Here is a 12072-nt window from a genome sequence, read left to right as displayed (position 1 = left end):
TGATACATACTGGTTTGTTGTGAGAGAGTACCCCCACAGCAGGGTCCCATGGGCGCTTAAGGAGCAGAGAAAGAGCCTCAGCCCCTGCCGCTCCTGTTTTTACAGAGGATGACAGCAACATCCTGTCAATCAGGGATGGTACCTAAAAGGGTAAATGTGGAGATGTCATAAGAGAAGAATAAAAACAGTCTTCTGTAACCTCCTGCTATGGACTCTACACACAGTGGTAACATGATTATAATAAGACGACCCACCTTGCTTTTGAGTGTTTGCAGTACATCAAGGTAAGCCGCCAGCATAGCAAGACTCAAAGACTCCACAAGTGTGCTATGCAGCCACTGTGTCAGCTTTAGGTCCCAGCTGACACTAGCCAGAGCGTGGCGTACCTTATGAGCACATTTATCCACAGCTATCCTGCGTGAGACAGGTTCATTACAGGCCTGTGGAGAGCAGAGACATAGAGACTGAGAGAGCGCACGACGTGCCAACTTTCACAGAAGAATTTCGTTCTAATAGACGGTCACTAGACTATACTAAACATGTCTCAATAATAAAGTAAATTGTCAAACAGGTGTGTTGTTTTGATTGGTTAGTGGACAGCAAGGAGAAAATGTTAAAATGCAAATAATAAAATCTAGCAATATAGTTATGATAAAAACAAGTTATCAATTTATCAAGGCAAACTCATTAGAGGTATAAAAGGTGACAAAGATGTTTAAAACATCAGCTTTACAGTCAATTTCCACATTAGGATATAGAGGGAAAAGGCACTCTAGCTTCTCTCTATATTTTTTTTATTTTACAGTAAAATTATAATCCTAATATTTATGGTTAATCTAATTTCTTTGCTTTCAAACATTAAAACAGAGCTTTTATTTTGGTGGAGAACCACAGAAAGACAGATTCTCATTACAAATTTCGGAAGATGCCGAGATGGAGCTCAAGTGGTGCAGCAGAGCCACTCAAAAACACTGGAAACACCAGAATATGAGCTGCCAGTTTCAAAAACCTTATTTAAAAGAAATCACAAATTTTGGGATTAAAATGGCAATTTTGTCACAAATTGACAGGTTTAAATCTCTGTATGATTATGTTGCCTTTGGTACAGTGCTGGGTTGTAACTAATGTCCAAACTGTTGTTCCAAACCTTTATGATTTTCTTTGCATTTGTCAACGGAGTACAGAAGATATTTTAAGTAGGGATGGGCATTTTCCCAAAATATTGTATTTGAATATTTGGGCTCATAAGAAACTAATATTTGATCAATCAACTTGTTAACACGCTAGTTGCAAGCCAACTGCTAGTTTTAGAGGGATTTATCATGGATTCACTGCATTTACGGCCAGCAAAGCAACGTAGTAAAATTCAAATAGTATTGTTATTTTTTTTTAAATATTAATTACAGAGTGAATATTCGTGCACACCCCTAATTTTGAGAAATGTTTTTGGTCCAAACAATCAAAGTCAATGGTAACTAAAACTGTGAGGTTTCCAAAATGCTTAAAAAAATGTATCTTCTTTTATACTCTGCAGAAGATAGAAAATTACCCAGGTTTGGAATGACATAAGGGTGAGTAAATGATGGCATAATTTTATATGTATATAAAATAGGATGAAGCAGTGTGCGGTCTAAGACTTCAATCAGTTATAATACTACTTTGAGCATTTTTAAGAAACCGCATCTCATTGATTTGACTGATTATAAAACAGAGATAAACCCAGTCTTGAAAACTCACACCCTCATTGGCCAGTCTGCCGAGTCTTTCAGCCTGTAGGGCTTTCAATACTTTATTGAAGAGCTTGTTCTGAGCCAACGACCAGCCAGCCCTAAAACAGAACAGAACAGAACAGAAAAAACCAGTCGTATCAGCAACATCTCAAACATAATGACCATGCAAAAAAGATAAGTTTTCTTCAAACACGTAAATGTCATGCAACAGACAGACCATATAAATAACATTCCCGATAAAAACTTAAGAATTGGAGATCCGTGTTGCTGAAAGATGCTACAAAAATACGAACACCCTCATTGTCAAACATCTGTAATCTTGTAGTAACTGACGGTAGTTTCTTACTTGTTGATGTGTTCTTCCCAATCATCGGGAGGAGGTGGTCCATCAGCAACGGTTCGGGCAAACAGAACGTGGCGTTCACACTCGTTCATCACACTACGAGCTTTCTGATTGTCATAGAGAGGCATTGGAGTGGGTGTGACCGTCTCTACGTCAATGGAAATGTCCGAATCCCTGTAGTGGATAACATCACAACCCATTATATATTTTGAAGTAATATACGTTTACTGAAAAATAGGTAACAAGCTTTGAAATGTCTAGAGCCCTATGATTTCTGTAAAACCTCTGTTGTGCAGCGCCTCGTTTGTCCGAAAAAAAAAAGAAAAGATTTTTTAAAATGATGTAGTTACATTGAACTTACTCAAATAAGTACTATTAATCAACTACATGTACTTACTATAGAGTTACGGTTAGGGTTAATTACTTGTAATTATACATAAATTGCTGTTATTACTATAGTAAGTACATGTAGTAATGTGTAACTACGTCACCTTAAAGGAACACTCCACTTTTTTTGAAAATAGGCTCATTTTCCAACTCCCCTGGAGTTAAATAGTTGAGTTTTACCGTTTTCGAATCCATTCAGCCGAACTCCGGGTCTGGTGCATAGCTTAAAGGTCCCATGGCATGAAATTTTCATTTTATGAGGTATTTCAACATTAATATGAGTTCCCCTAGCCTGAATATTGTCCCCAAGTGGATAGAAATGTTGATCGGTGTAAAACCGAGTTCTGGCTGTCTTTCTCTGCCTTTGAGAAAATGACAGGCCAGACGAGCCAATCCTGAAGTCTCCTGGTTTGACGTCCAAGCAGGAACGGTTACCTCCCTTTCCTCCGCCCAGAGACTCTGGCACGCCCATGCAAACGCTCGAGAGATCATTAACGTTACTTGTGAACGAGTGAAAGCTGGCAGTTTCTCAGTGTTTGGATGTACAAATGAAAACAGAAGTCTTTCTTCAGTTCCTTCTGATCTGTGATCATTGATTTCTTATGTGAAGCTAATTATTTATTATTCTTGCACACGCTGCGGCTTCTCTCTCTCCCGACAGAACGGTGTTTTCGTGTTTTCTATCTTGTGAGTCAGTGTTTTTGTACGTCCTCGTCGCGTCTATCTGTTCTTAAATGTGCATACAGTCGTTTCTGCTCAACATCAGCAGAGTAGTCTGTACTAGACTGTACAGCAGCATCTTTAGAGATAAACCTCACACACGCCGAAGCTCGGCATTCAACATCCCCGACCCCCAGTACTGCATCTGGCCCACAGCGGAGGCACCATACGCGGCGTGAGATTAAGCAGACGGGGGTAAGCGTGAGGGTATCTGGGCTAGGCTAGCCAGCTTTCCCCACAATAAACTGGATTACATTCGATTACTGCTGTTGTGTCTTTGTTTGCGCTGTGTAAGTTACTCAATGCGCGTCACTGCCGCTTTTCATATAATTGGAACATATCTAGAAATACTGCTTTAATCAACACTTACTAACTCGTTCATCTCGACAGCTGTAATGGTACATTGCATGTGTGACAAAGTTGGTAGAATAAGGATGAAGACGACTCGGCGTGACTGGGACTCGTGTTTATTCAGAACTCTCAGATACAAACACAATAAACTCGCGCTGACAGACAGCGCTCTCACAACTCAGTAGTTACTATAAATAACTTTGTTAGCAATCGCTCCGTCTCTGTGATGTCCGGTTCGCGAACGAATCATTCTTTTGAATCGGTTCTTTTTAGTGAACCGAACCAGTTCACCAAATCGGGCTGAATCGTTCTAAACGGTTCGCGTCTCGAGTCAGCGCTGATCCATAATTTACTAAAGTTACTAACTTTCTGACATGAGTGACAGCCCCTCCGACTAGAAATAAACTAATAACCGGAAGTATATACTAGTAACTACAACAGTTCACCCTGAACTGAGACATGCTGAGAGAACTGATGAGAAGTGAACTGCACGGATCAGTTGAATGAGCAAGTGAACAGGTCCATCCGTCTCTCTGGCAGCAGCTCGTGCGTCGTAGACCTCGTTAAACCACGCCCCCTCCGCTAATTTCAAATGCAAAGATGTCAGCCAATCACAACAGTGGGCGTTTTTACTGAAGTCTCACAGCAGACACGCCTCTTGAAGCAGGGCATTCAGCCACAGGGCAAACAACAGTATAGACAAAATGCCTTTTATTTCTAAATTATGACATTTTATGATGTAAAAATCATACTAACAATATAAGTACACCTCAGGAAACACTATAAAATAATAGAAAAATGCCATGCCATGGGACCTTTAAGCTTAGCATAGATCATTGAATCTGATTAGACATTAGCATCTTGCTCAAAAAAATTACCAAAAGGTTTTGATATTTTTCCTATTTAAATAAAAAAAATATCAAAAATAGCCCCCAGCACACTCCCTGTGCAAGGAGGTTGTCAAGGTGCTACATAATATCATTGCGCATGCTGCACCCATGGTACGTAGGGATGGGCGATATGGACTTAAAAATGTATCCCGATATTTTCTAGTATTTATTGTGATAACGATATCAATGACGATAAATGTAGTATCATTCCCCATGTTTTTGGATACAAGTGAGAGCTGCATGCATTCTTGAGAGTCTCAGAAAAACAAACAATGATCTAAAGTAAAACGTACATGTCATCAAATAGGCTCCTATAACACACATATATATATATATATATTAGGGGTGGCACGGTTCACAAAACCCACGGTTCGGTTCGTATCACGGTTTTAGGGTCACGGTTTTCGGTTCTGTACGGTTCTTTTTGTTGTTGTTTTTTATCGTTAACACTCCAGAAATTTACTTCAGCATATGATATATATGGCTTAATCATCCACAATTAGGATACAGTATTAAAAATTGTTATATCAAGTTGTTTCCTAACTGGCTGTCAACCGAGTCCGACACATTGCCGTACATTTTTCATGTTAATCATATCAATTTTGATCAGAACAATGCACTGTGGCTTTAATTCAGCTGACCTGATTAACACATTTCACCAAGTGTCCCGTGTGTTTCACAATCACCATATGACATCCAGCGCTGGGAAAAAATAACATAAAATACACGAAAACACAACACTGCCAGAAGTTTTTGCCCAAACTTCAAAGGCATGTTTAAATTATTACAACTAGAAGCATATCTTAACTTTTAAATGTTACATTTATCATGTGAACTACTTATATACAGCATGTTATATGAATGTGTGTATGAGACAAGGGGAACACGGTCGCATTTGCAGCAGATATGTTGCCCTTCATAAATCAAAGCACGAGACAGACAGGGCTCGGAGGAGAACACTGGAAAATGTAACAGACTATATTTGCCTGTCCCACAGATTCACACTCTCACAGACAGACACACACACACACAATCTCCCACAGACTCACACACACACTCAATCAGGGCCGTGCAGAGAGTTCTTCAGGGGCAGGGGCTCAAATGTAAAAAAGGGGCGCATATATATATATATATATATATATATATATATATATATATATATATCCTTATGCTCATCAAGCCTGCATTTATTTAATCAAAAATACAGAAAAAACAGTAGCCTAATATTGTGAAATATTATTACATTATGTTCTTTTTAACTTTTTATTAATCCAACAATCTTGAAAAGAGTATCACAGTTTCCATCATTGACATTAAACCCTCATATTAGAATGATTTCTGAATGATCATGTGACACTATGCTGAAAATCCAGCTGTGATCACAGGAATAAATTATATTTTAAATTATTTTAAATTAGAAAACCATTATTTTAATATATTTCACAATATTGCTGTTTTTTATCAAATAAATGCAGGCTTGAAGAACATAAGAGACTTCTTTCATAATGCTGCATAATATTAAAAAATGTTAACGTTAATATAATAAAGCCCTTTCACGTCACCATTTCGACAGTCTACACTTCACGTAATAGGCTTGTAGGTGCCGGTGGCACTTGGGTTTTGTTAACTTTGATAGTTTCATGAAATAGTAAACGGTGTATCAATATACATAAATACAAGTGAGTTTACTACTTACCATTAATGCGACTTTTGCTGCTGCATGGTTTTGTGCAGGGATTTGTTTGTTGTCAGTTAAAATCCATTTAGTCAGTGATGCAATTAATAAAATGAGACAAACCGCAGGAAATCGTTCCACAAACGTTAGTTCGTCTGTCCATGTCATTTTCAACCGATTTATGAATAAGAACAGAAAATTACCGCTCCACTTCACAACTCCCAATGGAATTTGAACTTGCTTTGCCAGATCACGATTGGTTGGTGTATTATACACTAACAAACGGGCATTGGTGAATTGTGTAATACTTTAAAATATATAATATATAGATGTGTAATTAAATCAACACATTAGCTCTGATTATGGATGAAAAAAAAAAATTTGGTTTACTTTTTTCTCGTGAGGCCACACACTCTCTGAAAGGACCATATTTGGCTCGAGAGCCGTTTCCGAACAGTGGAAAATCAGCAATCAATCAAAACGCACGCAACCCATAGCAACCTATTTTTTTACGGTCTATGATAGCAACGCGTTATGGCAACGCCTCAACAGAAATTGTCCGACTTTTGAGCCGTCCGTTACTATTATATACATTGTCATGTTATAATAATCACATTTATTTAGTTTTATTGACCACGATATTATAATTGATATTCGTCTGAGAGGGGCACTTTTGATTCATTTTGAAAAAGGGCAGGGGCTCGAGCACCCAAAGCCCCCCCCTCTGCACGTGCCTGCACTCAATCTCCCACAGACTCACACACACACACACACACACACCAGACACACTCTCTCTCACACCAGCCGCGGTTCAGTGCGAGAGCGGGTGCCGCGCCGCGCGTGCCCGCTGCGCATACACACACTGGCAGTGTTTGTCTCGCGAGTCGCGCAGCACCCGCTCTCGCACTGCATCTTCCCTGCTATACGATGCTAGCGCATCCTCCAACTCCGGCAGCCTTCCTTATCTCTCCCACTTTCATTTCTACATGTGACGTGACCTGCAGCACTCCACTTTTACTTTACTGTATGTCCACACAAACCTCTTATTTCGCGCGAAAAGGACACCAGCTGTCTGAGGTAACATGCGGGCACGAGGATACATTGCGCAGGCGCGAACCGTGCGACACACACACACCGAACCGACACAAGCGAACCGAACGGTTCGGTTTTTTTCCATGTACCGTGCCACCCCTAATATATATATATACATATATATAGACATATATATAGATATATATATATATATATATACATATATATATACATATATATATACATATATATATACATATATATAGACATATATATATACATATACATATACATATACATATATATATACATATATATATACACATATACATATATATATATATATACAGGGAGTGCAGAATTATTAGGCACGTTGATTTTCTGATCATATTTTTTTTCCAGGCACATTTGACCAATTCCAAACCACAGTAATCCTAATAACTACTATTGATTTAGTATTTAATAATGTATAAGTGATATATAATTGTTCATGAAGGCTGGAAATGAAAATCACCTTATATTCAGGTGTGCAGAATTATTAGCCATGTTTTCTTTTACAGATAAATTGAGCCAAAAAAGAGATTTAACTCAGACTGAAAAGTCAAAAAGTATTAAATGCCCATGAGAAGGATGCAATACTAATGCAATACTAGACATTGCAGTTAAGGCATGACCATTGGACAGTGAAATGCTCGTTGGGTCAGCAGGATCTGACAAAAACAGGTGGTGAAGAAAAGACACCTGTTAACTGCAAAATAATTAAGGTGAAGAATTAAGGGTGAAACCATCAGGAACACTTTAGTCTCCAGCGCCACCATTTTCCAGAGCTGCAACCTACCTGGAGTCTCCAGAAGTGCAAGGTGTCAGGATCTCAGAGACTTCAGTTAGGTAAAGAATCCTAAAAAATGACCCCCACTAGATAAGAATCACAAGCTGAAGTGTTGTAAAATACATGAAGAAGGTTTTTTTTTATCGGCTTTATGGACAGATAGGTTGAGAATGACTCTTGAAGGACCAGCACCACATCCTCTAGTAACACTGTTTGAAGAATTCATCTTCCAGAATCTGGCAGTACGTTTTGGGAGTTCATTTTTAGTCCATCTCTGCAAAACGGACTTCAGGATGGACTAAAATGAACTCCCAAAACGTACTGCCAGATTCTGGAAGATGAATTCTTCAAACAGTGGTACTAGAGGATGTGGTGCTGGTCCTTCAAGAGTCACCTGATAGTTGATAGATTAAATGATAGAACTTCAGTAATTTGAGTTGATAAGATAATACCACGAATTCTTCTACTAATAAAAATAAACTGCACTAAAGAATAATGAGCTTCTGGGTTCATGAATATTAATCACGTTGTCAGCGCTCATTCAAACTGATTTGCTGAAATCAAAACACAGTAATAGGTGCACGCCAGCCAATTAGATTCCCGTTTGTGAATTTGTTTCTTCCTGTTCATGAAAGGCTGAATAATTCCAAATAAACTGCATTATTTTACAGGAAAATATAACAAAGGATATTGTTTACATGTAGCACGTCAATTCTGTGTTGTGTAAGACTCTCTTGCTCTCTCTTTGAGTGTGTGTGAAACACTGAGCGCTCTCAGTCGCGCGCCTCACACTAGTGTTTAATGTGCGTCAAATACACTGCGCATTCATTGAGATGAACTGAAATAGTGTGCTTTACCGATCGATTGAGACAGAGCGAATCTCTTAAGCGCTCAGTCCAAGTGCTCAGCGACTGAAATACATCTGTATGTACAGGTTCAGATTGCCCTCAGGCAGCCCCTCGTTTAGCTATGAACTCTTCCACAGCTTCCGCCATAGTTGTTTTCGCTCTGCACGTGAGATGCGGATTCAGTGCCGCCGCTCCCATTGCGTGCTGCTTAGGGCACCGAGTGCTGCGAGGGCACCACAAGAAAATTCTCTCTCCAACCCCCGTTCAGCTATACAAATTGACGAACGCAGCCACCGCGGCCATCATAAAGTAATAACGCTTAGGGCATCAAGAGACGGCCAGCGGTGGCACGGTGCGGATGGGTCGCGCCACCAACTAGGCTTTATCGTTATTATCGCGGGAAGACAAATTCTTATCGTGGGGAGAATTTTTACCGCAAATTTACCGCAAATGATAAGATATCGCCCATCCCTAAAGACGAATACGTTTGTTTCAAAGGAGGCTGATAGCAGCAAAACAAAATACTGCTAAAAACAAGAGAAGGCACTCGTACAACAAAGCGCAGATGTCAACATCGCTTGATTTGCTCAACGGCGCACAAGGGTACACTAATCTTGTATTTAGCCATGTGTTTAGGGTCTCAACCGCTATATCACTGTCACAAAAGCATATAATGGTAGTGACAGTAGTGATGATTCTCTCTGAACAATCAGTTATCTGCAGTGTTTACACTTTTTAGTATCGGTACGGCACACTTGGAACCTCAACCGAGGTGGTACTATTTAAGCGAACCGTACCAAGCCATACCGAACCGCCCCATGCAGCGGAAAAGCACCAAAAAGTGAGCCGTACCGAACTGTACCATGCAGTGGAAACGCGCCATAAGCTGAACAGTTCTCTCTCTCACAGACGGCCCAACCCCGATTCTACATATATAATCGGCAAAAAAAAAAACCTGACGCTGCCCGACTAGAGCCAATGGTGAGGCACGGACCGAGAAAATGAAGTCGGCCGACACTCAAAAACGTTTCCAACGGCCGATCGTCGGCTTGGTGTGTCCCGGACTTAATGGTTGGAGAGTAACCCGAAGGTTGCGGGTTTGATTCTCAATACCGACAGAAAATGACTGAGGTGCACCTGAGCAAGGCAGCTAACTCCCAAAAATGATGCCCACTGCTCCGGGTGTGTGTGCATGGTTTGCAGTGTGTGTGTGTGTGTGTGTTCACTTCTCACTACTCCTAATGTGTGTGCACTAACTTGGATGGGTTAAACGCAGAGGACAAATTCATAGTATGGGTTTACCATACTTGGACTTCACATGACTCTATCGACTTCAAATAGGTGTAGCTCTGACTTTTTTTGATTCCACCAAATCATACATCATTTTGAAGGGGGTTTTTTTAATGGAGAATGTGAAAATAACTAACTCATTTTTGAAAATGTGCTCATTTTGACAACATGGGTCACATTTGAACTCAAGAAGGCATATCTGAGATGCACCCGTAATGAATGTCAATTCCAAGTGTAAACAAGGTAAAAGACAATCTTCTAGAATAAAATACTCACACAGAAGGGTCCGGTTGCCGTCGAGGGGTGACGAACAGCATGCGGGTTGGCCGCGCGCTGCTGGCATCCGGGTGGGCGTTCCAGGGTTTGGCATAGCTGTGGTCAAGGAACACGAGGTCCAACTCTCGCTCATGAACCGACAGCTGGAAGAGCAGGGACGTTCCCATCCTGCGAGCCGACGTCTGGAAGTCTCTCTCTCCTCCAGGACGGAACATGGTCCTCTAGCCCCACACAGAGGCTCTGCGGTTCCCGCAAAAAAGGGACGCTTGCACCGTAAACATGAACCCTAGAATTAAACAATCTATCAGTATCAAGCATCCTGATAAATAGAACATTTCAGTCATTCCACGTCAACTCAACCAGAGGTCCCAGGCTAAAAATTTTTATCTTCTTCTTCTGGTGAAAGAAATGCCTAAATGAAGAAAGCCAAAATATTAACTGTCATGAATATATATTAACTGAGTAATCCACTATTTTGTAGGGGGGGGCCAAAATACAGGGGGGTAAAAATGACTTTACGGTTTCCAAAATTTGGTTGATTTGACATGGAATGACCCATTGTACTCGTGTGATGTTTGTTAGTGCAACTTTATAAAATGACATTGTTTGTCATAACAATGGAGAAAATTATCATCATGGTAAATTGTGTAAGGGACCCTACCTTTTAAACGCCACGAAAGCCTCATAAGCTGTTGCTACTAATAAAAATGCTGCAAAAATAGTTCATAAATAACTAGGGTGAATTCAGGGTGATTGGGACACCTCTTGCCATTTAGATGACTTGGAAAAGGTGTCCCAAATACCCTGAATCCACCCCACATTCGGAGGAGGTAAGTGTTACAGCGCTTAGCTTAGTTAAATGTTCATATAACGTTAATGCAATAACAGTTCCAGTTCGTGGCGACGCCAGTCGCGAGGCTTCACGCATGGGCGTGTTGTTTAAGGGCCCGCGACACATAGTCCGTCACATTCATGCCAGTTTGCTACAGTTGAGCTTTTAAATCACAATAATCTACCTGAAATATCCCGTGTTACTTGACTTATGAAGTAATACGCAGACAACCTCACACGTTCACGTTTCGTCCTTATTACGGTGTTTTAATATGGTCTCGTAGGCTCTTAGCTTTGAGGCTAACTCGATACAGAATACTTACTGTCCGCTATCAGGCTCCTTTCATGTAATATCGGTCCAAAGAATGATCTTCTGAATAGTGTAATTAATACTGAAGAGTTCGGGTTCATAAGACGAGAAAACAATAAACTCCAATCCACTCTAATAAGGGTTTAGCTACAGACGACTGTCTTTTGTTATACTACCGCGCCACTGCGGTTGAACGGAAAACCCGCGCTGGAGTACATTCGGCAAAGTGTAGCTGTTGGGAGCTGTGAGAAACCCGGACTGGAGCACAATCGGCGTCAGTGTAGCTGTTGGGAGCTGCAAGAAACCCGGACTGGATTTCAAACTGTCACAGTCTTATCACTGCAGAAACACCGCCTTTGAAGACGTTGACCTTTTTTGAATTATTTCCCCAGTAAAAAGTACGTTTAATTATTCGAGTGCTTTGTTGTGATATTTATCATATGGTACATATTATTACTATATGCTTCTTTTAGTATATTAGTCGTGGATAAACAGTTTTTAAACCAACTTATGGCTGAATTACTGAAGCCTATATTTTTAAACCTGTGTAACACTATGGC

General features: G+C 40.3%; 1 protein-coding gene across 3 annotated transcripts in view; it reads right to left on the bottom strand.

Annotated features, from left to right (window-relative positions):
• kansl3 (KAT8 regulatory NSL complex subunit 3) overlaps window positions 1–11728 on the bottom strand; it is a 49376-nt gene extending 37648 nt beyond the window's left edge. The window contains exons 1-6 of one of the 3 annotated variants that reach the window (XM_079827736.1): window positions 11526–11728; window positions 10372–10657; window positions 2077–2247; window positions 1738–1828; window positions 255–440; window positions 11–142 (exon numbers count right to left, since the gene is read on the bottom strand). In XM_079827736.1, the coding sequence (XP_079683862.1) occupies window positions 11–142; window positions 255–440; window positions 1738–1828; window positions 2077–2247; window positions 10372–10586 (795 nt within the window). In that variant the 5' untranslated portion in view covers window positions 10587–10657; window positions 11526–11728. The remainder of the gene's footprint in view (window positions 1–10; window positions 143–254; window positions 441–1737; window positions 1829–2076; window positions 2248–10371; window positions 10658–11525) is intronic. The other 2 variants (XM_079827734.1, XM_079827735.1) reach the window with 2 other exon arrangements.
• Between the last annotated feature and the right edge of the window lie 344 nt (window positions 11729–12072).

This window comes from Gobio gobio, assembly GCF_949357685.1.
Source record: "Gobio gobio genome assembly, chromosome: 10".
Lineage (NCBI taxonomy): Eukaryota > Metazoa > Chordata > Actinopteri > Cypriniformes > Gobionidae > Gobio > Gobio gobio.
This window is presented reverse-complemented; position numbering and strand designations above follow the sequence as displayed.